The sequence below is a fragment of the Sceloporus occidentalis genome, unplaced genomic scaffold, assembly GCF_023333645.1.
Source record: "Sceloporus occidentalis isolate IW3139 unplaced genomic scaffold, rSceOcc1.0.p SCAF_13, whole genome shotgun sequence".
NCBI lineage: Eukaryota > Metazoa > Chordata > Lepidosauria > Squamata > Phrynosomatidae > Sceloporus > Sceloporus occidentalis.
In genome coordinates, this window is record NW_028316993.1 from 796,445 (window position 1) to 820,779 (window position 24,335).

A 24,335-nucleotide genomic window follows, 5' to 3' on the forward strand; every position below is an offset into this window, starting at 1 on the left:
GCCGGGCGCCATTTTGTGTGGTGCAGCAAAAGCAGCCGCCTCGGAGCCGGCGAGCGGAGCGCCTCAGGCCCGCCCTGTACAAGTGACTGTGCCCCGTCCGTCTCCCTCGCCGCCGCCTCCTCCTCCGCCTTTCCCTCCCGTCCATGGCGGTGGAGAGCCCCAGCGTCCCCCCGCCCAGCAGCCCCCACTCTAGCCCCCCGTCCCCTTCTCCGGCCGCCGCCGCCGCCTCCTCCTCCTCCTCTTCCCTCAGCCACAACCAAGGCAGCAGCCCGGGCCTCGGCGGCGCCCGGCCGCTCCAACAACAACAACAACACCACCACCATCTCCACCACCACCACCTCCTCCTCCTCCACCACGGGCCCGGCCCGGACGAAAGGTCCAGTACACGCCGATCTCTCTATTTCTGTCTCTTCGGGGGGAGGGGGCGGGAGGGAGAGGAGAGGAGAGGAGGGGGGCCACCAAGGTAGGTCTCGGAGGGGGGAGAAGGAGCAGGAAGAAAGCTATGGCCACACTGGAGAAATAACCCGGTTTGGAACCGCTTTAACTCTCTTTCTGGCTCAATGCTATGGAATTCTGGGAGTTGGAGTTTGTTGTGGGGCCCAGAATTCCATAGCATTGAGCCAGAAAGAGAGGGAAGGCATTTCCCTATCTCAGCCCCCCCTTCCTTCCTTGCCCCCCATTTCTCCTGGGGCTGTTTGTCCTCCCACTCTTAATGCAGATCCTCATAGTAATGCTGCAGTAGGATAGCCTTTAGCTTTTTCAAAGGGGGGGGGGGTTGGGGGCTCATAGCCATCCTCTGAGGCTGAGAGAGTGTGACTTGTCCAAGGCCACCCTGTGATAAGGCTCTCAGGGGCTTTGGCCATGGCCAGAGGATCTGAGGCTGAGAGAGAGCACAACTGGCCCAAGGTGACCCTGCGATAGGCTTTTCTTGGCCAGTTTCTTCAAAGGGGCTTTGGCCATGACTATCCTCTGAGGCTGAGAGAGTGTGACAAAGTGGCCATCCCCAGAATAAGGGCCCAGGGTGACCCTGTGATAGGGCTTTCCTTGGCCAGTTTCTTCAGTGCTGGCCATGACTGAGGCTGAGAAAGGGTGACTTGCTCAAAGTCAACCTATGATAGGCTTTTCTTGGCCAGTTTCTACAGAGGGGCTTTGGCCATGGTTGTCCCCTGAGGCTGAGAGAGTATCATAAATGAGCGTTCCCAGAATAAGTGCCCAAGATCACCTATCGTAGGGTTTTCTTGGCCACTTTCCTCAAAAGGGGTTGGCAATGGCCATCCTCTGAGGCTGAGAGAGTGTGACAAAATGACCATTCCTAGAACAAGGGCCCAAAGTCACCCTATGATAGGCTTTTCTTGGCCAGTTTCTTCAAAGGGTGTTGGCCATGACTATCCTCTGAGGCTGAGAAAGGGTCACTTGCCTAAGGCCACCCTGTGACAGGGTTTTGTTGGTCAGTTTCCTCAGTGTTGGCCATGACTATCTTCTTGAGGCTGCAATAGGGTGACTTGCTCAAAGTCACCCTATGAGAGGGTGTTGTTGGCCAGTTTCTTCAGAGGGGTTTGGCCACAGCCATCCTCTGAGGCTGGGAGAGAGTGACTGGCCCAAGCTCACCCCATTGGTTTCCATCTGCAATCCAGGGATTCAAACCCTGATCTCCAGAGTCATGGTCCAACATTCAAACTAATATATCCCACTGGCAATCTAAAATAAGTCATAGTTGCCCCATTTCTCCCTCCCCGCCTCCCTCCTTCTCTTGGGGAGGCAGGGTGTTGTTTCCCTACCCTGCCCCCCACATCATCATGCACTCTTAATAGTAGCCACTTGAGACCCCTTGAAAGCCAACCCAAAAGAGGAGGCTGTCTGTCTTGGGGAGGGGTCGCCTCATCCAGCCCCCCTTCTGTCTCTCCAGCCCCCAAAGGCAGGTGGGCAGTGCAGACAGAGTCCCTACTGTTCCACCTTTGTGTGTTTGTGAGTGTGCGCACGCTTGCACACTCAACGCACACCTCCCTCCCCAAGGAGTTCTCCTTTTCATGTGACTTGCAGGGGTTGGGTTGGTAAGTAACCTCTTTTATTGACTGCTTCATTTTGTGCCTTGTTCCTTTATTTCCCTGCCACAGACAAAAAAGGCTGTAAAAGTGAGCAAGCATTTCAATTAAGCAGAGTTCTGCCCCCTTTCTGTTGGTCTGGATTGGTGCTCCTTTCATGTGTGGTATTGAGGGGAAAGTACAACACAAAAGCACACACTCATCCTTATTTTTTGTTTTGTTTTTATTTTTTAACTGTTTACCTTAAGTCCAAAGTCCTGTTGATATGTTTGCAGGAGGAAACGTTTCCTATCCCCGCCGCCCCACCAAAAGCAAAGCACTGTGCAGCTCCAGCTTGGGTTTCCATCTAGAATGTTTCCATCTTCATTCCATTCTGTGGAAAGTGGACTCAGGAGGTTCTGCCTGATAAACAGCAAAGGTGTTTCAGAAAACAACCAGCAGTTGCAAAGTGTAACAAATCACCGCCTTCCCAAAGTCACTGCACACACTCTTCTGTCCCCTTCCCTCTGTTGAGGGTTTTGTCTTTTTGGTAAACAGTAGTCATGTACAGTATAAGCACCTTGTTGGCATTCCTTTCCAGTGTCCTGTTGTAAGTCACACAACCTGTGAAAAGTTCCTGTTTGGTTCATCACACAATTTAAGCGAAGCCAAATTAGAATAACTGTCTGTGATGTGCATGAGGCTCTTCCCCTGTTTGCCCAACCCAGTGCTTTCCAAACCAAGTTCTCTGTATTAAACAAGGCCATACACTTTGCCCCTCAGTACAGCATTCTGTTTATTCTGTGGAGGCAGAGAGACAGTTTGTGAAGGCCACATATTCATTTACATGAAACGCTGGCTTGTTTATTTTCCGCTGAGTGTGCTTTTCCTCCACCGAGAAATACCAGAAAACATTCACAAAACAAAAGAATAGTGGGAAAGTTGTTTTTTAATTTTAAAAGTGCAACCCACCTACTTTTTCCTTAGTGCCCTACTTGCTATGTGGTGTGTCTAATCCAGTGATGGCGAACCTATGGCATGCGCACCAGAGGTGACACTCAGAGCCCTCTCTGTGGGTACATGTGCTGTCACAACAGCACAGAGTTTGCCAGAGTTTGTTACTAGAAAGCCAGAGAGACATGGCACTTTGCAATAAGTGGGGTTTGGGTTGCAGTTTGGGCACCTCGAAAAGGTTCACCATCACTGGTCCATCTTCACATGGGAATTAGTGACAAAGCTACCTTTGCAACTAGTTTGGCTGCAAATTCTCAGTCCTTTTCCAGTCACTTGCCCACTTCTGGTAGCCAGAGTAGTTTCAGTCATTTGACCATTATGTTTGTAGCCTTGTATTTAGGAAGCAACTAATTTCATAATGCTCTTAAAATGTGAGTCTTGCCATTAGCTTTATAGGTTAAATATCCCTTACCTAGAATTTCAAAATGCAAAGTTCTCCAAAATCTAAAATTGCCGACATGGATGGCTGTGATAGTGATGCCTTTGCTTTCCGATAGTTCAGCGCACACAAAACTTTCTTCCATGCACACCATTATTGAAAATATTAGGTATAAAATTACCATCCGGCTATGTGTATAAGGTGTACGCAAAACATAAATGAATTTCATTTGGACTTGGATTCCCATCTCTAAGATATCATTATGTATATGCAAATATTCCCAAATCTGAAAAAATTCCAGAATCCAAAGCATTTCTGTTCCTAAACATTTCAGATAAGAGTGACTCAACCTCTAGTATAAAAGCTCACCCTTCCAGAGATTAAAAGTATAGCAGTTTTACATTTGCTTGGGACTAGTCTTTCAGCATACTACAGGCTTATTTTAGCTGATGATGCCTTGGCAGTGAATCCCATGTTAAGAGGTTCAGATGACTCAGTAAAACAGAAAAGAGATGAGAGTGTAGATGGCTTTGAGGTGTTACAGAGAGTTGCAGGAGACTTTAGGTACATGTGAATAGAGGCATGCTTAAACTTGGAATGTAGGTTAACCTCTCACTACTGTGACTTTGCAGCTTTAAATGTATAATAATAATTATAAGCATCTGTGTTGAACTTTTTCCCTTCAGTGCTCAAAGCACTTCACACATACAGTTTCTCCCATTAAGGGAGGCTAGGAAACCAGGGCTTTGTAAGGCCTGCTGGAGCATTAATTGGAACATAAAGGATTCCAGAGAGAAATGGGAGATCTGTACAAAGACTTTTTCAGCATTTCACAAGGGAGCACATGAACTACTTGGAAAGTAGGAGGTCTCTAGTAGTACCATAGGGACTGATTATTTACCTGGCAGTTGTGTATAATGCTAAAAGGGAAGTGGTTTAAATCATGCAGCCCAGTTAAGCATCTTATACTAGTATACTGGCAAATTGTGGTTGTTTTACAAGAAAAATGGGGAGCATTTTAGCTGGGTAAAGCTCCTTTTTCTCCCACTGCCCTTAGTCCTTGGGCTGGCGGAGGCCTGGATGGCTCTTGCTGAACTTGTAGTTCTGTTCCATTGCCAGACCCTCTGGAGTCCTGTCCCCTGTTGAATCTGGCACATGGGGGCAGACTTGATTCAGTGGCGTCTTCCAAGAATCCCATGAGTCAGCACTATGTCTGGAAGGAATGATAAAGAAAGAGCAAGCTAACTGCTCAGACACAAATAAGTTCATTAACTGGCAATTTAAAGACAGCCGTTACAAAGATAGGCAGGATATTAAACTCTCCGTCAGAGTAGGCCTCAGTCATTTCATTTCATTTATACCCCCGCCAACACACACACACTCCTCTGCCACACAGAGCTGCTTACAAAGTTAATGAGACAGTTCCCTGCCCTTAGGCTTACAGTCTAAAACATACAGTCCCCAAAATACTCCTTAAACCACAGAGTGGATGCATAATGCTTAAATGACTGCTAATATGGACATTGAGGAGCCAGAGCTGAGTGAATGCAGGAGAGGATTGTTTTTGCTGAGTGCTCTCTTCTACAATGCTCTGCCCAAGGAACCTAAAATCAGAAAAAGCATCCTGCATACATCATTACTTACTTCTTTAGGCAGAACCTTTTAATAGTTTAACACAGAGTTTTCACCCATCTCTGTTGATACTTTTGTTGGTCCAAAAGTACTGTTTTTCCTATGAGGTCCATAGATGATTCAGAGCTTCATGAGTTACTTATGGATTAGGGAAGGCTGTTAGAGTGGTTCCAACAACTCTAGCGAGCCCCTGTCCCTCCCAAGTTTCTCCTGCAAAGAGGGCTTTTCAAAGAGGGCAAAGTGAACTGTGCACCTGAATCCCAACCACATCTTTGAAAGTCTAAAGGCTTCCAGCTTTAAGGGAAGTAAGGCAAAATTATAGGTGCCAGTGGCACAGTCACTTTACTTCTGAAATCTCCATAAACTATTTGGGTGTCCTCAGCCTGCTGTAGATTCTGATAAAGAGAAAAATAAGTACTAAACCCCTATTACGACAAAGTATTGACAGGGAGGATGAAGCCCAATTCTGAGCATGTTTATTTTGATGCGAGTCCCATTGAATTCAGGGAGGGTGACTTCCATCTAAGTGGATGTGGAAAATATTTCAGTGCATGAAGGTCCCATTTATTTCAGTGGAGCTTTATCTACATACAAGTGATCTGGAAACTATCACTCTTTGGGAGTAGGCTTCCTCATTTTCAGATCTGTTTTGTTCTATGAGATCTTTGCTTGCTAGTAGTTTTTTTAGTCTTATATAATGGCAGAAATTGGGTTTTTGCTTGTTGCATTAAAGTACACATACTATGCAGGTATAGAAATGTGATTTAAACATTTGTATGCTTGCTTAACATACCAAGACCCATGAGCTTTATCCATGGAGCCATATTACATACCCCAGTTTTGTGGTATTCAAATATGGCAGGCTTGGGCAACATGTGACCTTCCCAATGTTAGACTCCTGTAATCTCTCCTTGTTGAGTGTGTTTGGTAGGACTGATGGGAGCTGCAATTCAGCATCATTGACAGAGTCGCAAGTTGCCAATGACTGAAACAGAGCTTTCCATCTTTTCTGTTGACATGATAAGATATGGCTGTTATAATTATTCAAAGAGTAAAGATGAATATATAGTTTTAATACGTAGAGAGATCTTGTAGCACCTTTCAGACTAACTGAAAGAAATAAGTTGGCATCATCAGCTTTCATAGACTTCAGTCTATGTCCTCAGATGAATTAGTTTTGGGGTTTGTACACCAGATCTTTGTTACAACTGGTGCTTTTTAACTGTTTCATAAACAACATGGGGTAAGAGTGAAGTGTTCAAGGTGCTACAGTAGTATTTAGAGTGGTTAGAAGAAAAATGAATTGTGAAGAGCTCCCAAAGGATCATTCCAGTTAAGATGTGCATTAAAATGGCAAGTGAGTTTCGGTGTAAGCAAGTGGAAAGTGGTACATATTAGAGTTAAAATCCCAACTTCACATCTACCAATGGGACTTGATCTTACCTTGACTGAGCAGGGGAAAGATCTTGGAACTGTGATGGATGGCTTGATGAAAAGATCAATCCAGTGTCCAGCTGCCATAAAGAAAACAAGTTTTGTTTTTCTCTTGTTTAAAAAGCAAACTCCACAATAGGCAAAATGCGAAACAACAACAACAATAATTATAATAGTATTTTTTATAAATTGCCAGTATGGTATTTCACTTATAAAAATCCATGGTGTGATCACATTTAAGATAAAGATGGAAATCATTGTGGAGGTTTTTTTCCCCCATTCCTGTCTTCAAGAATGATTTTTTGAAAAACAAAATTATGTTCTTGGCAAACAATATGAGAGTTTATACTCAGTTTTCTATTATTATTATTATTATTATTGCATGTTGGGACTTTTTTGTGAAAAGACCATTTGTGCACGGTATTTGCATAAAAATGCCCTCTGTTCAAAAAACATTGTTTCTAAGCAAAAGTGTCATTTCCACCAGTAGCAGGGCTAGTGTTCCTCTGTATATCTGTTGCTGGGGCACATAAGTAGGAGAGCACTGTTGCTCTTAGGTCCTGCTGATGGGCTTTCCATTGTGGCAACTGCTTGGTCCCTGTGGAAATGAAATGCTGGACTGAAAGTGCCTTTGTTTTGTCTGATCCCGCATTGCTATTCCATTAGTATTCCAGTGTATCAATAGTACAGTGGGCATATTGCAGGTGTGCATAGGCCATTGCCTTACTCGGATCAAATAACCTGTACAGATCTTAGTTAATGCTATAGTATAGTGCTTTAATCCTTAGTTCTGATTGTCAGATCTAATCATCTCTTTGCACAAAAGCAGTGCAAGAGAGAAACGCCTCCCCCTTTATATTTCGGCACAACCTGGTCCCATAGTTTAGGATCCTAACTTTGTGTTTTCCTGGCTTTCATTTTTCCAACCAGCATAGATATTTAGCTTGATTTTAGATAGAAACACTTTCGCTATTTCTATCTGGTTTGAGGCACCAAGTCAGAAGGTAGAAATTATTATCCCAGCTATAACATAGATGTAAACTGGTTGCTGTAATCAAGTAAGAATTCATCATCTCAGTAGAGCGAAACCAGAAGCACATACCATTGCAGCCTTGGGGTTTCTTTTATGGCTTCAGTTTTCTGTGCTGAAATTATCTTTCTATCCTATAATCATGGTGATGGCACACCTGTCTGTAAGTCAGTTCCGTTCAAAGTTTCATTTGACTTACTGTGCCTTCGTATTTGCATCCATCTTGTCCTCTCTTGAGCCCCTTTGTTCCCTTTTTATATTCTCATTTTTCTTCCTCATCCTATGCCTGGAAGACCTCTTTGTCTTTACTCTGTATCTCTTGAGTCAGTTTCCAGACCTTTTCCGGATCTCCAAAACATAACCTTTCTACTGATCTTCACCAGTGCTGGTGGCCTCCTGCCCAACTGTCATCGCTTCTCTCCACCTTTCCGCTAGCATGCTCTTTTTGTAGGCTTGAGATCTTGCTACCTCTGGCATGACTGACACGAAATACACATAGTAGTAGCTATATGTTGTTGCCATGTATTGATTCTTGCTCTGGCTTAACCAGGATAGAGCCATTTTGCTCCTCTTTAGATCCAGATCTTGTTTGGACAACTCCAGTCTCATGTGTCTGCTTCATCAGGCTTCAGCTGTAATCCATGAGGTCATACTGGGTGCTTGTGATGTAATACGTTACATGAATCTCAGGGTTCTGCAGTGTAGTAAAGGGGTTGGGGGCTGTGGTGGACCAACCACAAGGCGAGCCATCTCCCCCCGTATCAGCTTTAACTTTTGAAAGCCCCATAGCCAAATGGCAACTGCACTGCCTTGCTCTATAGCCAGAGTGAACATGTATGGCAAGCTCAACACTGAAGTTGGCAGAGCCCTGTAACTTTCACTTATAATAATTTTATTCAGAGTTGCTGAATTGCTTTACACACAGTTCTTGAGCCCCTAAATTTTTGATCACTTTAATGTTTTCATTTTGACCATGTTGATGAATGCTAGCATAATCTGGCTGCATTCCTAAATCCACTTATTAGAGAGCCAGCCCCAGTATGAACACAGTAGGACTTGTCTGTGACCAAGCAGGCATAAGATTGTATTATAAGTCTTCAGTGCCTTCGAAGTTGAAGGCATTACGTCTTTTGTGTTTATGCCTAAGTGAAAGATTTAGGTGAAGGGATAGGTGCTATCACAGGGATGTGGCTAAAGAGACAAGACCCAGCAGCCCTTGAAATCTTGACTTCCATCTTTGCTACAAACACCTGTATACTGCTCAAAATCCTCCTTTTGCTAATAACTGAGGTGTCAAGTGTTCTTTTTCTTATGAGTTGTTTCAGAAGTTGAACAGCCAGAGCTAATAAATTGTGTTACCAAATTTGATTCTTAGAAATCACAGTTGCACACTTGCCCATTTGTGGAAGTGTTTCAAATACCGTAACTCTGGAGGTTGCTAGTTGCTTTAGTTCAGTTCTTGTCCAAGATAGCACACTGTCTTTGAAAGTAGTGGCATGCCACAATTATGCCCTCTTGAGTCCTAGAGAAGGAAGTGCCTATGGTCGAATGGCAGAAGTGAATTATGTGCAGCCTTCTAGGAGTGATTTGGCAGGTCTTTGAAGAAAGTCAGTCATGAAGCAGCATTTCTTACACAGGAAATACGCAAAGCAACATCTAGTATTCACTATAAGGCAGGAAGGGCTCTACAGAGGGAAACACAATGCAGATCACTTCTGACTCTTAAACTTTGCTTCTTCCCAACCCCCCTCATTCCAAGAAAACAATCCTGTCATTTATAACCATGAAGCCAAAAGGTGGCTGTAGATATACCTAAGTCTTACCAGTGGCTTCCTGCAAGCATGCTGGGTTCTTAACAGAATAGATGTGAGCAGGTATTAGTGTCTTTATGCTTGTGCCATTTGGCTAAAAAGCACTGGAACATCACAAATTATCCTGGCATTGTTTTTAATACGCTGCATATGCTGTTAGCCTTTCAGAACTCCTTAGCTGTGTAGTTATTCATTAGAATTCTGACTTAGAATAGACCAATTGAAATCGGTGGGCCTAAACTTATGAAAAATGAATAGCCTACTGATTTCAGTGGTCTACTCTTACCTACTCTAAGCGTGGTTAAGTCTGGATCATGTGTGAGCTTGGATCATAGCCAGTTGTCAAAATTGCTACACAAGAAGTAGATTCCAATAAAGAACATCAGTTTAGGTTCCTAGACAAATCATAGTTAAAGCCATCAGTTTTTTCCAGTTGTGGGTAGTAAAAGCTGAAGACTTGTACACACCTACCTGGAATTAAATCCTATTGAACTCAGTGGGGTTTATGTCTGAGTAGAATTGCACAGAATGAGGCCTTTGTGTTCCTTTTGTTAAACCTGCTGCCGCCACTGATGTTTTGGAAAGAGAGGGTAGCTCTTGTATAGCAGCAGTAAGTGTGCCTCTGCTAGTATTTATTGGTAGCCACTATGAAATGAGTTTCTTTTCTTGATGCTTTAGCCTACATTAGGTGCACATAATTTGAAGGCAACCATCAAAACTACAACTGACCTAGAGAATCAACCTGCTAGTTTTGCTTTTAACTAGAAGAAATCAACCAGGCTGCCTGATGCCCACAGTGCTTCTGCCTTAGCTAGAACAGCAATGTGCTGAGCAGGTGCCAGGATGATCTGAGACATCTGTAGATCTTTTCCCATTAAGTGCTTGTCACTTTTGTTGGCTGCATAAGAACACCAGGTAGTAGAGAAATTGCTTGTACTTTCTGACCTACTTTGCCACCCCAGAATGAGAAACAGAATATACCTGTGTACCTGACAAAGAATTCAAGCAAAGGCCAACCCTGTGCAATGTTCAAACGAATGAAGCATCACATAAGAGTTGACGGATAAGCTTGTTCCCTATGAGAGAGGGGCTGTTGTGACATAGTGCAGGCAGGGGTATGGGCATAATTCATAGATGACCTGAGGAGACTGATGGGCCAACCACATTGACCTCTCTGGCTTTTTTCTCTCCCAGTCTCTGTAACAGAGAGGCAGTGAAAAGGACAAATCTTTTTCAATGAGAAAGAGTGTGATGCTTCCTTGGTGAATGGCTTTCTGGTTTTGGATTTAAGGTAGAAGTGCTGGGTAGTTCTAGCAATTTTTATGTTTAAAAAGCATAGAGACTTTTAGCTTGAGGTAAAGGAAGGCCTGAGAGCCAGCATGGTACAATGGTTTGAGCATTGGACTATGACTCTGGAGACCAGGATTGGATTCTCAGCTCGGCCATTTAAACCCACTGGGTGACCTTGGGTGAGTCACACTCTCTCAGCCTCAAAGGAGGTTCCACTCTTGGGAACAGATTCTTGGGGCTAGAGCAGCTCTGCAAATTTTGTTGGACTCCAGCTCCCATCATTCGTAGCCAACGTAATCAGTTGGTGAAGAGTGCTGGGAGTGGTTGGCAGTTAAGTAGTGTCAGATGTCTCAAACTTTGCTCACTCCTGGGCTACAGCTATATCACTATTGGTGTGTAACCAACAGGCTCAGGTGTAGGGAGGCTGTTCTAGGAAGGAGGTCTAGTTTGATTTTTTTTCTGGTGAATAGCTCAGATTGTAATATTTGAAAGGCATGTGGTACTTGACATTTGCCATATTTTTAATTGGAAATTTACCTGAGCTGACAGGTCTCTCTTGCTGTTTACAACCAAGTGATCCTGGTTTGATGTCTTTTCAGGGAGGATGGGGAGCTGGAAGAAGGGGAGCTGGAAGATGATGGGGGTGAGGAGCCCCACGAGGCCTCAGAGTCGCAAGAAAAGAGCCGGAAGGAAAAAAATGAAAAGCATCACAGTGACTCAGATGAAGAAAAGACTCACAGAAGAAAAAGAAAACGGAGGAAAGAGCGAGAGAAGGAGAAACGAAGATCAAAAAAGAAACGGAAATCCAAGCACAAGGTGAGTGAAGCTGAAGAGTGTCAGGTTTAGCCTTTCCTTTCGTGCTCGCTCAGCTCTGGGGGCAGAGGTTTGGCAACACAGAGGAAATGCCCAGCACAGGTTGTCTTCCTGCTTTAAGCCTCTTACAGTGCAGCCTTCAGTTCTAAGCTTGGATAGGAGAGGGATCCAGGTCGGCTCGATCATTATGGGCTCTGCAGCAGCGACCAAGCCTTCTGCCTCTGGCTTAGAAAGGAACAGTGGGATGCCAAGAAATAGCAAACACTTTCAGGCAGTCTGCAGAACTCCCATACCTCCCCAGTCAATGGCAGTTACATCCTCAGCATGCCCACAGCCTTGGACAGCCCCCTTCTTCCTCCCTCTACTCTTGATGCCCAAGTTGAGGCCTTATGACAATCTTTAACAAATGAACTCTTCTTTGCAGCGCCATGCTTCTTCCAGTGATGACTTCTCAGACTATAGCGATGACTCCGACTTTAGCCCGAGTGAAAAAGGGCACCGGAAGTACAGGGAGTACAGCCCTGTCTATTCTTCGGTAAGAACTGATGCTACAAATACATTTGGCTATTGACAGAGAATTGATGTTGGTGCCTAGTAAGAACTGGAGTTTAATTTAATGAAGGTGGCAATGGAGGCAGTGTTGTTTGTTTCTTTTGGTTTTAAAGCTAAGTGACAATGGACTATGGCCCGGTACATACCAGCCTTTCAGGCGTCCTCATCACATGTGAGGGTTGCCTGGGGGGTGGAGTGCCCACACGACCCGCAACCCTCACACGTGATGAGAGTGTAACAGTGGCGGCGCCCTGTATACATGTAACCGCAATTGTTATGTAAGTCCTGTATGGCACTTATATAACGAGCGCACCAATAGTGAACTTGTTACGCCACCATCACGGCGTAAAAAGAACCCGCTTTTTTCAGGTTCTTCCAATTGCGGGAAGCCGCACCATTTGGCAGCTGAGGCTTCCCTCCAGCGGAAAAACAGGCGCCGGCAGGCTGCCCTTTTTGGGCAGTCTGTACCGCGCCTATGTCTACTTTTTTCCTATAGTAAGGATGGTTTGGGAGGAGGTGTTGTCTTACAAGACTGGCAAGAAGGACCATTTGTACTCTAGAGATTTCTCCTTCAGGCATACAAAGTCATTCATGCGTCCATTCTTAATCATATGTCTGTCTGTCTCCAGTCCCACCAGCCATACTCATCGTCTCACGGTCCCCCCAAAAAGGGGTACTCTAAAATGGAGAGCAAGAACTACCCCATGTATGACGATTATGAAAATGAAGGGTATTGTGACTATGAGGGTGAAGATGATGACGACATGGGGAAAGAAGAATACGATGATTTCGCAAAGGAGCTGAACCAGTATCGAAGGGCAAAGGAAGGGACACATAGGGGTCGAGGTACATTTCTCCTTCTAGCCTACATCCCAAGTTCATAGGGCATCAAAGAGGCTGCTTGATGGTTATTTAAGCAGGGAGGCTGAATATGTGTGGAAGGAAGGATTTGTACTCTTGATATTGTTAAATATGTCCCCCAAACAAAAATCTGTGCATGTCCCAAAATCAGCAGTTTTTTGCAAGTCAAAGACATTTCACTTGGGTTTTTAGATGGCTTTGGGGTATGACTTTTGGGGGGGGGGGGAAATAAGATGAATGCAAAAAGTCTGAAGATGGAAGTGCATTTACTATCCTTCCTTTCATCACCAGTGAGGAGTTGTGAGATCTTGTCTGTTGATTTCCATGTAGGCTTTTATGAAAGCTCTGAGCATTCTTAGTTTGGCCCATCTAAATTCCAGTAGACATTAGTATTTTGCATTACTCAATATTCTTAATTGACCGACTTTGTCACAATTGCTTTCATCTCCTCATTAGTACCCAAGATTGTTGGAGGCAAATAGCTTACATATTGTATACTGCTTAGGGAGTGCTTAAGTGCACTGATAAGCGGTATAGAAATGTACTTGCTGTTGCTGTTTTACTTTGAGACTGTGGGAGCAGGAGTAGCACTGTTAGTCTTTTTACAGCAAAAACACAAAGAGAAACTTTGTGACACTTTACAATACAAACAGGTTTTATTTGCAATAAGCTGTCTGAAGTGGGCTGAAATCCACAAAAGTTTATTTCAAATACTGTAAACTCTTTAAGGTGCCATACGTCTCTTTATTACAGTTTTTACTCTCAGTAGTGTAAGTTCTTTCATGGAGCTCAAATAGACGACTCGTTGAATTCTTAGATATTGTTTCACACTTTTACTGTCTTCAGTAGACAGAAAAGGATGCAGGACACTGGTGTTTTTTCCTGCATAATGGAGAAACTTATAGAAGTATTGCACACAATTTTTAGTTTTGCACTGGAGGTTGATCAGTCTTCTTTACATCAACAGGTGGTCGTGGCCGAGGCCGAGGCTACCGTGGACGTGGAAGAGGAGGAATGAGAGGACGAGGCATGGGCAGAGGCAGCCGTGGTAGGGGAAGAGGAGATCACCCTGATGATGATGATGATGAAATATATGAAGATGAAATGGAGGTGAGTTTGAAGGACGTGAGCTCTTGGAAGTTGGCCAGCTCCTAATTGTGATTGCCAGTGCTGAGTCTTTTTCTCTTTTCTGGCTAACAGTACTGTGAAGGAGAAGAGCCCATGGGTGATGAAGAATATGATGACTACTCCAAAGAATTGAACCAGTATCGCAGAAGCAAGGAAAACAGAGGGAGAGGTATGTGGATCTGGGCTCTGCCAGGCTAAGACTCTTGTCATCTGGAAGAGCCACTGCCAAGCAAGCTGGAGGGAGGGCTGAGCAATACCCCATTAATATTTTCTGCTTCTAGGTCTTTTGCATGGCCTTTGTTGGGCTGAGGAACTTGGTGGCCTATGTTTACTTGAAGAGACTTTATACCTCTACGCTTCATTGACAAAAATATTCTCATTTCAGGTTTTGGTCGTGGCCGAGGTCGTTCCAGGGGGCGAGGAGGCAAAGGGATGGGCCGGGGAAGAGGTCACCGTGGCAGAGGCATGGGCAAAGGAGGAATGAATGATGACGATGATTACTATGATGACGACATGGTGAGTGACAAAGCCCCTTCACAAAGATCCTTTAGTCTTATAAACCTGGCTCAGTAGGCACAGAATGGAAAGGGGGAGACATAGATGCTTCATTTGCTTTTTTCTTCTTCTTCTTTGAGATTGGGGAAGGGCTGATAGATTACTAGTTTGACAAGACAGAGAAGTAACTGGTAGGTGTCTTGTCTGACCCATGAGGAATTATGTGTTTATTTTTTCATGGGAATCTATTATCCCTGAAGAATCATGTTTGCATTCTAGGGTTGCTAACAGAGCAGACCCTGTCTTTGAAAGTGCAGGTAGCATGAAGTACATTTCACATGCTGCTTAGGATGTGTGTGCTATCTGCAGCTTTTGGACAGAGTCCAAAAATTGTCACAATTGTAAAGACTTATAACATCATGTTTAGATCCTTGTCATACCTTTATCAGAGCTGATACTAAGATTATTTAGAAAGTTTGCTTAGCACAGTACACAGCAGCTGCCAACTGTGACCAGTCAGAGGGATCACATCTCACTAGTTGTAAAATAACTGGATTGATTCCCGGTCTATTTCTGGGCTTACTTCAAGGGTATTGATCTTAACCATAAAATCCCTAAACAACAAGAGACAAAACAGCCAGCCTATCCCAAGCGACCTGCCCAGCTGCTTCATAGGCCCTGGAGTGGGTCTCCCTGCTGTCTTAGGTGAGGAAGGTGGTATCTGCCATTAGTTGCTCCAGCTTTGGAATTTAGGTCTCAGGAGGCAGGATGAAGAGCTTTTTCAGTGTTTTCCATTGTTACTAGTATGTTTATTATTGCCATAGCCTCCAACTTGTGCTGTTTCATTGTATTTTTATGGATTGTTTTACTTTTAAAATTTGTAAACTGCTTTGGGATGGTTTGATTGAGAAGTAACATACGAATACCACAGATGAATGTTGTGATTCCTTTAGGATGGAGGCGGTGGGAATTACAGGCGGAACGACCATGATAAATCTCACCAGCAATCAGATAAGAAAGGAAAAGTGATCTGCAAGTATTTTGTGGAGGGCAGATGCACCTGGGTAAGTGTTCAGTACTAATTTTCATGTGGCTAGATGTGTAAAATTTCTGGAATTTTGAAACATGCGCCTTTTTTGCAGGAGAGACTAAAACTTTTGAGAAATACTTGCTTTCATATCAGATCAAAACAAATGTTGCTGCTTCAGCAACATAAAATGTTTCATGCATAAACTAGCATATTAAATTTTATTGTTTGGCGTATTTATGAAATGTCAAAATAGAGAAATCCTTAGATTTGTAGAAGCAAAACAATGGCTGTCTCTTGTCCTACAGAGAAAACTGCAAGCTTTTCTCTTTGCTACCTAAGCAAATATACGTGCTACCTAAGCACATGTATAATGTTTTTTTCCCTGAAAAGTGGAAAAAATGAAAACAGAAACTGTGTAAATTTTGTCATAAAACAAAAATGAAAGTTTGTCCTTGAAATGTGGGAGGGTGTTAGATTGTTCTGAGGCCTTCAGATTTCCACATACAGCCATTGAAACATACACTGAAGTTGTGAGTTTTAATCTCACTGCAGAAATTGACATGGGGCATATCTACATTTACCAGAATACTCCAGGCTGCTGCCAGACTATTCTGGCCCCAAATTCCACCTGAACCCCTGCCTTACCTGCTGCTGGTTTTGAGCAAGCTCCAGGCAGCTGCTTTCCCACATGGTTCCTACGAACTGGCCTGTGCTGCCACTGCAAGCGTGAATTGCTCTGAGGTCAGAACAAGGTGCCCAGCAGGGCAGGGACGCCTGCAGGTTTGCTGAAGATTTAGTTGAAATCCTGCCCTCTGGTGTAGTTGTGGACAGCAAGATGTAGGGACCATCATTTCTGTTACTCCACTAACTTCAGTGGAAATGTTTACACTGATACAACTTCATTTGCAGTCATAACATTATGCTGCTACTGGGATAGGTGCAAACTTGTGCGTGAGCTTAGGATTTCAGATAAGCTCTCCTTTTCTCCTGTCATAGCTCCACACTCTGTCCATTTTTGCTATTTGTATCAGTTGTATAATATGGGTGTCGTAGTTGCACTAGCACTAGCATGACATGTTTTCTTGGGCTCTCCTGGCATGAGGGGCCTTAGCTGTGACCCTGTCGTTGGCCCTTGGAGGCATTGCTAGAGAACAAGATGGCACTGTGAGATACTCTACTGGTGGCAATAATTTCCAGAGCAGCCATTATTTCAGATGGGTGGGAGTATTGCTTTCTCTTTGTGGGAAATCTTGGTTCATCAGAGGGTGAGCTGTTGAATTCTTTGTGTGGTGTTGAACTGTTAAAAAAATGCCTTGCATGATGTTCTGTTGGCTAACCAAGTGGTCCTTTCTGCATTTTTCTTCACAGGGGGAACACTGCAACTTCAGCCATGATATTGAGCTACCAAAGAAGCGGGAATTGTGCAAGTTTTACATTACAGGCTACTGTGCCAGAGCTGAGAATTGTCCATACATGCATGATATCCTTTCTGGTTCCTTCTTTGCAGAGCTTGGCTCTTAAGTCCAGCATTTGTAGAGGAAAGCTGCTATTGCTGGGGGGGGGGGGGGGATCTGTGCTCTTGGTGTGCCTTTCATCACTTGCAAAATCCAAATAGCCTGTTTTCATCTAAAAATTTTGAGCAGGATATCTAACTGTAGAAATCAGCAAGGGTTTCCTGGATGTAACTTAGAGCCACTAATTGCAGATGGGGTGTTGGGATCTCTCTTACTGAAATATAGCATTGACCAGGCCATAAGTTGAGAAGGAGGAAGGATGCTCCACAAATAGAAAGTTGCTCTTGTATTCTTTTTTATCCTTTTTGTGTTTGGTATGATTTGTATTCCTTAATGTCTGGCACGGGACTTCCCTTGTAAGCTGTTCCATACAACTGGGAATTGCATCAATGGTGATGACTGTATGTTTTCCCATGAGCCACTCACAGATGAGACACGGGAGCTGCTGGATAAGGTGAGGGGAATGAGGGCGCTGCTGCTACTCCCACCATCCAAATGTGTTTGTTTTTTGTTTCTGGCAGAGACTGGCCTTAGCCAGCATGCCCATCGACAGGCACAAATGCTCCAGAATCTATGCAAAGTGTGGGAATGAGGGGTAGGTGGAATTGGTCACTATTGAGATGCGTCTCTGCTCCTCACTCAATTATAAGTGTTTTTGTTATGATCATTGCTCAGATGTTGGCAGATGATGCTGAAGCAGGAGCAGAAGATGAGAAGGAAGTGGAGGAGCTCAAGAAACAGGGCATCAACCCTTTACCCAAACCACCTCCTGGGGTGGGACTTCTTCCCACTCCCCCTCGGCCACCAGGACCACCAGCTCCGACATCTCCCAATGGCCGTCCGATTCCCAGTGGCCCACCTGCTCCTCCACCCCCGCCTCCACCTCTTCCACCCCCAGGGCCCCCACAGATGCCGCCTCCACCCCAGGAGCCCCTCTCACCTCAACAGCTGCAGCAGCAGCAGGACATGTATAAGAAGATCCCATCGCTCTTTGAGATTGTTGTGAGGCCCACGGGGCAACTGGCAGAGAAACTGGGTGTGAGGTATGTACCACCATCCTGTGAGGGTAAGGGGCTGCAGGAGGCCAGGATTTTTTTTGTAGGGGAGATGATATCTGAAATGGAGGTGAAACGGATTATCAAATTCATGTCCCTAGCAAAGGGTGATTTTGGTTCAGGCTTTAAAATCACTGCCCCCTCACCTGGTCATAGATTTTCTGAGTTGTGCTCCTTTTTGACTTCCTGATATACAGCAGAAAGTTATGTGCAGAAGATCAGCCTGTCTTGCTTCTCCCTGGTGGTGAAAAGGGCAGAAAGGTCCCACTTCTTGAGTAGAGTAGCTGTATAATGCTGCTCCAGAGGGGGTTCCCTGACACTTGTTGCATTTTTTCCTTTCCCTGTAGGCATCCAGGTCCATCTCCACCTCGGTTTTCTGGACCTGGACATCCAGAAATGCTTTCTGACATGCCTCCAGACATGCTTCCGGACATGCTTCCGGACTTGTGTCCAGACATGCCAATGGGTCCAGGGATTAACCCTGGCCCTCCTATGGGCCCTGGGCCCCCAATGATTCCCTTTGGTCCTGAGGAGATGCCGCCTGGTCCACCAGCACCAGACTTCTATGACAACTTCTACCAGCATCCAGAAGGCTTGGAGATGGATCCTGCCCTGATGCGTAGTCCAGGCAAGTATCTGTTTTGGGTGGAAATGGTAAAGATGTTTGCCTGCTTTGAATGGAACATGTCATTACTTCCAGGAAGGGCTGGCTGGCTGGCTATCCTAGCAGTTTTGGCAGGCTGTGCTAACATGCAACGGACTTGAGAAACTTACTTCTCGTGGAGGCTCTCCTTGGTGCTTTGGTTAGCTCCAATGTTCTCACTGTCTCTTTCCTTGCTCTTTTTTCCATGCCAGAGGGTTATGGGAACTTTGAGGAGATGCCTGAATTGCAAGGAGAGAATATCTTCCCTGACCCAACCCTTGAACCTGATTCTTTTGGTGAAGAAGGAGGGGTCTCAAGACTGCAGAAACCTTCCACCAATGTACCTGACTTCCTCCCATCCACCCAGAAGGCCCTGTATATGCGTATCCACCACAAGCAGCAGGAAGAAGAGGAAAGAGCTCGTCGGCAGGGAGATGGTTGCAAGCAGGAACGTGACCATGAAGAAGGCAAGTGGTTGGATGTTGCCATATTCCCCATGGGCTTGTATCACTACCCACCCACTTTGGACTAGGCAGTTTTCCCACTTTCTAGTGGTCAGAAGTGCTCTCACCATTAAGCCTGTTTGTCTGTCTGTCTTTCCTTCCTTCCTTCCTTCCTTCCTTCCTTCCTTCCTTCCTTCTATCTTGAGGTGCTTTCAGACATTTCTGCCTGTGCCTGGGAGTATTGTGGTTTTCTTCTGTTCCAGCTGGGGAGAAGGAAATAAGCCTTCACCTCCATGGAGGGCACATCAGCTGTTATTCATACTTGGTACAGTTCCCATCAAGGCCACAAACCTGTGTTAGAAGTAGTTCAAGCTGTACAGCTAGAGGGATCATTCACATACCTGACTGATCCTGAATAATCATGCACATGCAAAAGTGGGGAGGAAGATTACCATTTCTCATCCACAAATTCCGAAAGTTCCAATTAATTTGTAAGGCTCATCATCATCATCATCATCATCATCATCATCATCATTATTATTATTTGCATCGGAGAATCTTAAAATGAGGCATCTCCTGAAGCTTTATTTGACTTTATGCCAGCCCTCCTTACTTGTCTGATGATGGGGGGTTGGGTGGGAATAATTTCCTTTCTACATTATGAATTGCCCTGGAGATTTCTGGAAAGAGCAACACACTCTCCATTTAAGTAAATAACTCCCTTGTGACCTGGCTATCTCAAATACTTCCTTGTTCTGCCTTGTTCTTGAATGTAGCAGAAGTGGTGTATGAGTGCTATGGGTTCATGGTTATGATCATTGCTCTTCCAGGTGATACTGGCAATTGGTATTCCAGTGATGAAGATGATGGCAGCATCAGCGTCAGCTCCATCCTGAAGACATTGCGGCAGCAAAGTTCCAGCAGGCCCCACGAAGACGCCACTGGTAACACCGGTCCAAGCTTGGGCAGAGGTGACCCTCGACTTCAAAAGGGTCAGCAGTCAGGAAGTGGCCGGCCGGCTGACCCCCGTCTTCTGCGTGATCCCAGGCTTTCTCGAAACCTAGAGCCTTCAGCTCCATCTGGTACTGGAGATGCAGGGCCTACTGACCCAAGATTGGCTCGGCACATTCCTCCCTCTGCCCCAAAACCAGACCCATTGCATTCCAGCCCTACCACTACTGTTCAGAAACCTATTCCAGGTCCAGAAGAGGAAGAAGGAGAAAGGTCCCTCAGAGACAAGCCAGTCACAATCCCCCTAGAGCCATTACCCAATCATACCCTCAGGGACCCGCGCTGCCAGCTGCAGCAATTCAGCCACATCAAGAAAGATGTTGTCCTGCTTATGCCCAATTTTGCCCGCATGATCTTGTGGAGCCCCGAAGATCTCATCCCACTGCCTGTCCCCAAACAGGAGTTTGTCCCTGTCCCTCCTGCTCTCCAGTCCTTGCCTGCTCTTGACCCTCGTCTAAACCGGCCTCAGAGTGCCAGCCTTTCTGATCCCAGACAACGTGGGACATCAGCAGCTCCAGTGGAGCCCTCAGCCAGCTCCAGCCTCCCAGACTTTGAGTTGCTTTCCAGGATACTGAAGACAGTCAATGCAGCCGGTGGCAGTCCAGGCCAGAGCGAAAAGCCAAGTGATCCTCGGACGCGGAAGACGCCGTCTGATCCCAGGCTTCTCAAAGCATCTGAGCAGGCATCATCAGGAACCTCGAAGCCATCCGAAGCCGGTGCCCCGGCAGCCACTCCTGTTGCTAGCTCTGAGGCAGCTCCTGGCATAGCTCCCTATGACCCACGTCTGCTTACTGCTGGAGGGCTAAGCCGGGGCACCGGCCAGAGCAGTGTCCTCAGTGGGATCAGTCTCTATGACCCCCGGACTCCTGGCTCAGGTAGCAAGATGGCTGAGTCTGCTGGGGAGGGGAGTCCATCTGCCAAGGGACCTGATAACAGCAGCAAAGGCAGCAGAGGGAAGGAGCCTTTGTTTGTGCGTCGGTCGGCCCTGGATCAGTTGGAAGCAGAAAAGCCTAGCGCAGAAACTGCCACTGACAGATACAACAGCTACAATCGGCCACGACCCAAGACAGCGGCAGCCTCCTCTACTGCTGCCACTGCCACTGCCACCACGACTGCCTCAGACACTGCCCCGCAGCCTGGTGTCCACAACCTCCCTGTGCCACCCATCTATGGCATGGTGAAGCAGGCCTCCAAGTCCGGGGCGGGCAGCCCATTTGCAGGGAACAGCCCTGCCCAGGAGGGTAGTGAGCTTCAGGACGCAGGCTCCTTGAAGGACGTTTTTAAAGGCTTTGACCCAACCGCCTCCCCGTTCTGCCAGTAGTATTAAAAGACTTGCAGATGCAGCCTTGTGTCCAAGAGAAGCCACAGTGTTTGTAACTGTTTTTTATTCCATTAATGCTCCCCTTCATAATATACCTTGTATATAGATTGTCTGGGTTTCACTCAGTCCTGTAGCGTGTAACTCCCAGCTACATTGTAAACAAGTAATCAGAGTATCTCAAGTAGTGTTAGCCGGTATTGTGTGATGCTCCAAGAGTTCCTCCTTGGACTTTTTTGAGCTCTTCCTAAAATCATTCAATGTCTTTAAATCTTTGAAAATCTGGGCCAGCTCATCCCACCTTTAGCCTTTTTTTCTTTTGCACAGTGGGCTATGTCTGAACCCCACCTGCTTCTCCTTGTCAGGTATTACCTGTGTGATGATGGAGGAGAGACTGGTGGGGAATAAAATGACTGTTCCTACGTGTAGCTTAAAGGGATGAAGCTGTCAGCCATGCTGATCTGTAGAATATATATGTATCTTCATTTCTTAAACTGTAACAAAGTATGTGTATCATAGCCTTTTTTAAAAAAGCAAAAAAAGCAACAACAAATCTAGTGCAGTGAAAATTACCATGGAGAAGTAACCATGTTGGATTATTTTTGTAATTGTGTTGGATTTTGTTTTAAGTATCTGTTTTTTTCTGCCATTTCCTTGAAGTTACTGGATTGTGACAAGATCCAGCTGGGCTAGAACAGGGTGCTACACATGATTGGTGTGTGGCCTCTTTGGCGGGGGGGGGGGGGGTACGGATGCGTTCTACCAAAACAAAGTTTGTAGTATTCAAATTAAATTATTAATATCCCTCAGATCTTACTTGTGTGTCTTCTGCACTCTTCCTCTAAAAAAAGGCAAAGTCTGCCATTGCCCAAGTGCTGCCTGCATATTGTTATTCTCAATAAAAAGCAGGCAGTTCCACAGGCCTTTTATGGAAGTGGAATGAGGCACTTGAAGCATGCCAGTTGAGAGCATCCTGGTCAAGGAGGGCTCAGGATCTAGCATAGGTTTAAAAGTGGAACTATTGCTGATAACCCTTTCAGTGACTGTCAGAAGAGCAGCAGCTTAGGGGCCAGAAACAAGTACCAGAGACCCTCTGCCTCCCCCTTCAATGTGTCCTTTAGGGGTTGTGTGCACATTATAACCAAGTCTTGGGCAGAACCTGATGGTTTGGCAAGGTCCCACCACACACAGACAGAGAGACCTGCAAGGTACAGTTCTGGCCCTCAACTGCTGCTATCCTGGAGCAGCCTCTTCAGGGGAGGCATCCTGTTGTCTTTGTGTTAAAGACACACAGCAAGAAGGGCCCATTGCCTATTGGTGTGGTCCTTCCCACACTTGGCAGGCGATGCTTTTCTCATTCTCTTACCTCCTCTTCTGATTACTTGTGTTTTCAAGGATCTCTAGGCAAGAGACTGCATTCACTCAACACCCCTGATGGTGTGAACAAAAGTATTCACAACAAAGGTGTTAAGGGAGTTGCTTGGAAAATGTATCTTTTTTAAAAAAAGCATGGGAAAACATGAGCTGCTACAGCTTGTCAGAACCAAGGCACTTGGCCCCTTCTGCACAAGGAGATTGTCGAATGGGTCCACTTCGGGGGTATAGAAAAGGATGATAAGTATTTGGAAAGGAGTACCAGGTCTTTCCCTCCACTTTGAGATTTCCTAGGCAGCCCCACGGTTGCTGAAGGAAGCATATGCTGCAGTAGGGTTCAGCTCCTCAAAAGCTAGAACAGGCAGGCCTGCCCTAGAGAATAGGCCCCTGTCTATTAGTGGCAGGAGCTTTGAATATCTTGTATTCTTTGAGGTGGCTAGAGCTGGGGACTTCTCCAGAAGTGAAGAAGGACTGCTTCTTGTTGGCTTTGGTAGAAGTAGAGGAACTCGTCTGGCTTATCTCATTTGGAAAAGGTATTTAGAACCTGAAAACAGCTTTCAGGAGAATGACTTGGTGTTGAGGTCGAGAGGGTAGGAATGAGGGTCGGTTGAGATGGGCACAGTTAGTGCCTACTCTTAGCAGTGTTTGTTTTAAAAACAAGGTGTCAGAAAGACTTCCTTGGTTTCCCCAATGCCAGGACCTTTGCAAGTTCTTCTGTTTCAGGCACACTTATTTCATTTAAATGTTTCTTTCTTGCCTCAAGAGTGTTAAATCCACAATATATGGCAAAAACTGTTCTTTAAGCACAGGGAGGAAGAGCAACCGTAGTCTACTAACTACAAATGTAAATCCATTTTCCTTTATGGAAAGCCGAAATGACCAGCTGCCTCTTCTACAAACTGACAGAAGAGTTGTAGAGTGTCACTGTTAATGGCTCTGCATGCATATACATTGAAATCTGGGTACTCTAGTGCTGCAGCAGGGAAAAGATCTAGGACAGAACTCCTTGCAGCCCCTGAAAACTATTGTTCCCAGGGCTCTTTGGTGGAAGCTATGACTCTTAAACTGGTGTAAAGTTTGTGAGTGTAACTTTAACTAGAGAGTTTCTTTGTGAAATAATTCTGTCTTGTGAGCTTGGTTAGGTATAGATGCTCAGTGAAACTTGTATAATAAATCAGTTTTCTTTTCTTTTTTGGTAAAACAGACAAACATAAAATCCTTTCCGTAACCCATGGATTGCAAAAACTCAAACCTTTGCTAACTGTTGAAGCCTATTGTCTGCCAGAGCTTTATAAAAATGCTATAAAATGTAAATATTGACAAGGGGTTTGTATATATTGTACTGGTATTTTTACAGTGAATTTTTGGTTGCATGGCTCTGTTTACTTCCTTTTTTTATCACACATTTGTCTTCCAACAATGTCATCCAGACTCAAGTCTCCTCTATCATTGTACTGCTGACATTAAATGATGCAGTGATTTTAAGG

General features: G+C 45.1%; 1 protein-coding gene across 1 annotated transcript; it reads left to right on the forward strand.

Moving 5' to 3' along the window:
* Nucleotides 1-130: 130 nt before the first annotated feature.
* ZC3H4 (zinc finger CCCH-type containing 4) lies at nucleotides 131-24,335 on the forward strand. The gene is made up of 14 exons (XM_089479263.1): nucleotides 131-376; nucleotides 11,211-11,427; nucleotides 11,849-11,959; nucleotides 12,606-12,822; nucleotides 13,805-13,947; nucleotides 14,038-14,134; nucleotides 14,351-14,481; nucleotides 15,414-15,524; nucleotides 16,859-16,970; nucleotides 17,349-17,458; nucleotides 17,680-18,047; nucleotides 18,407-18,687; nucleotides 18,915-19,169; nucleotides 19,976-24,335. Exons 1-14 carry the CDS (start codon nucleotides 144-146, stop codon nucleotides 21,475-21,477), a joined length of 3,888 nt encoding a protein of 1,295 aa, XP_089335389.1. The 5' UTR covers nucleotides 131-143; the 3' UTR covers nucleotides 21,478-24,335.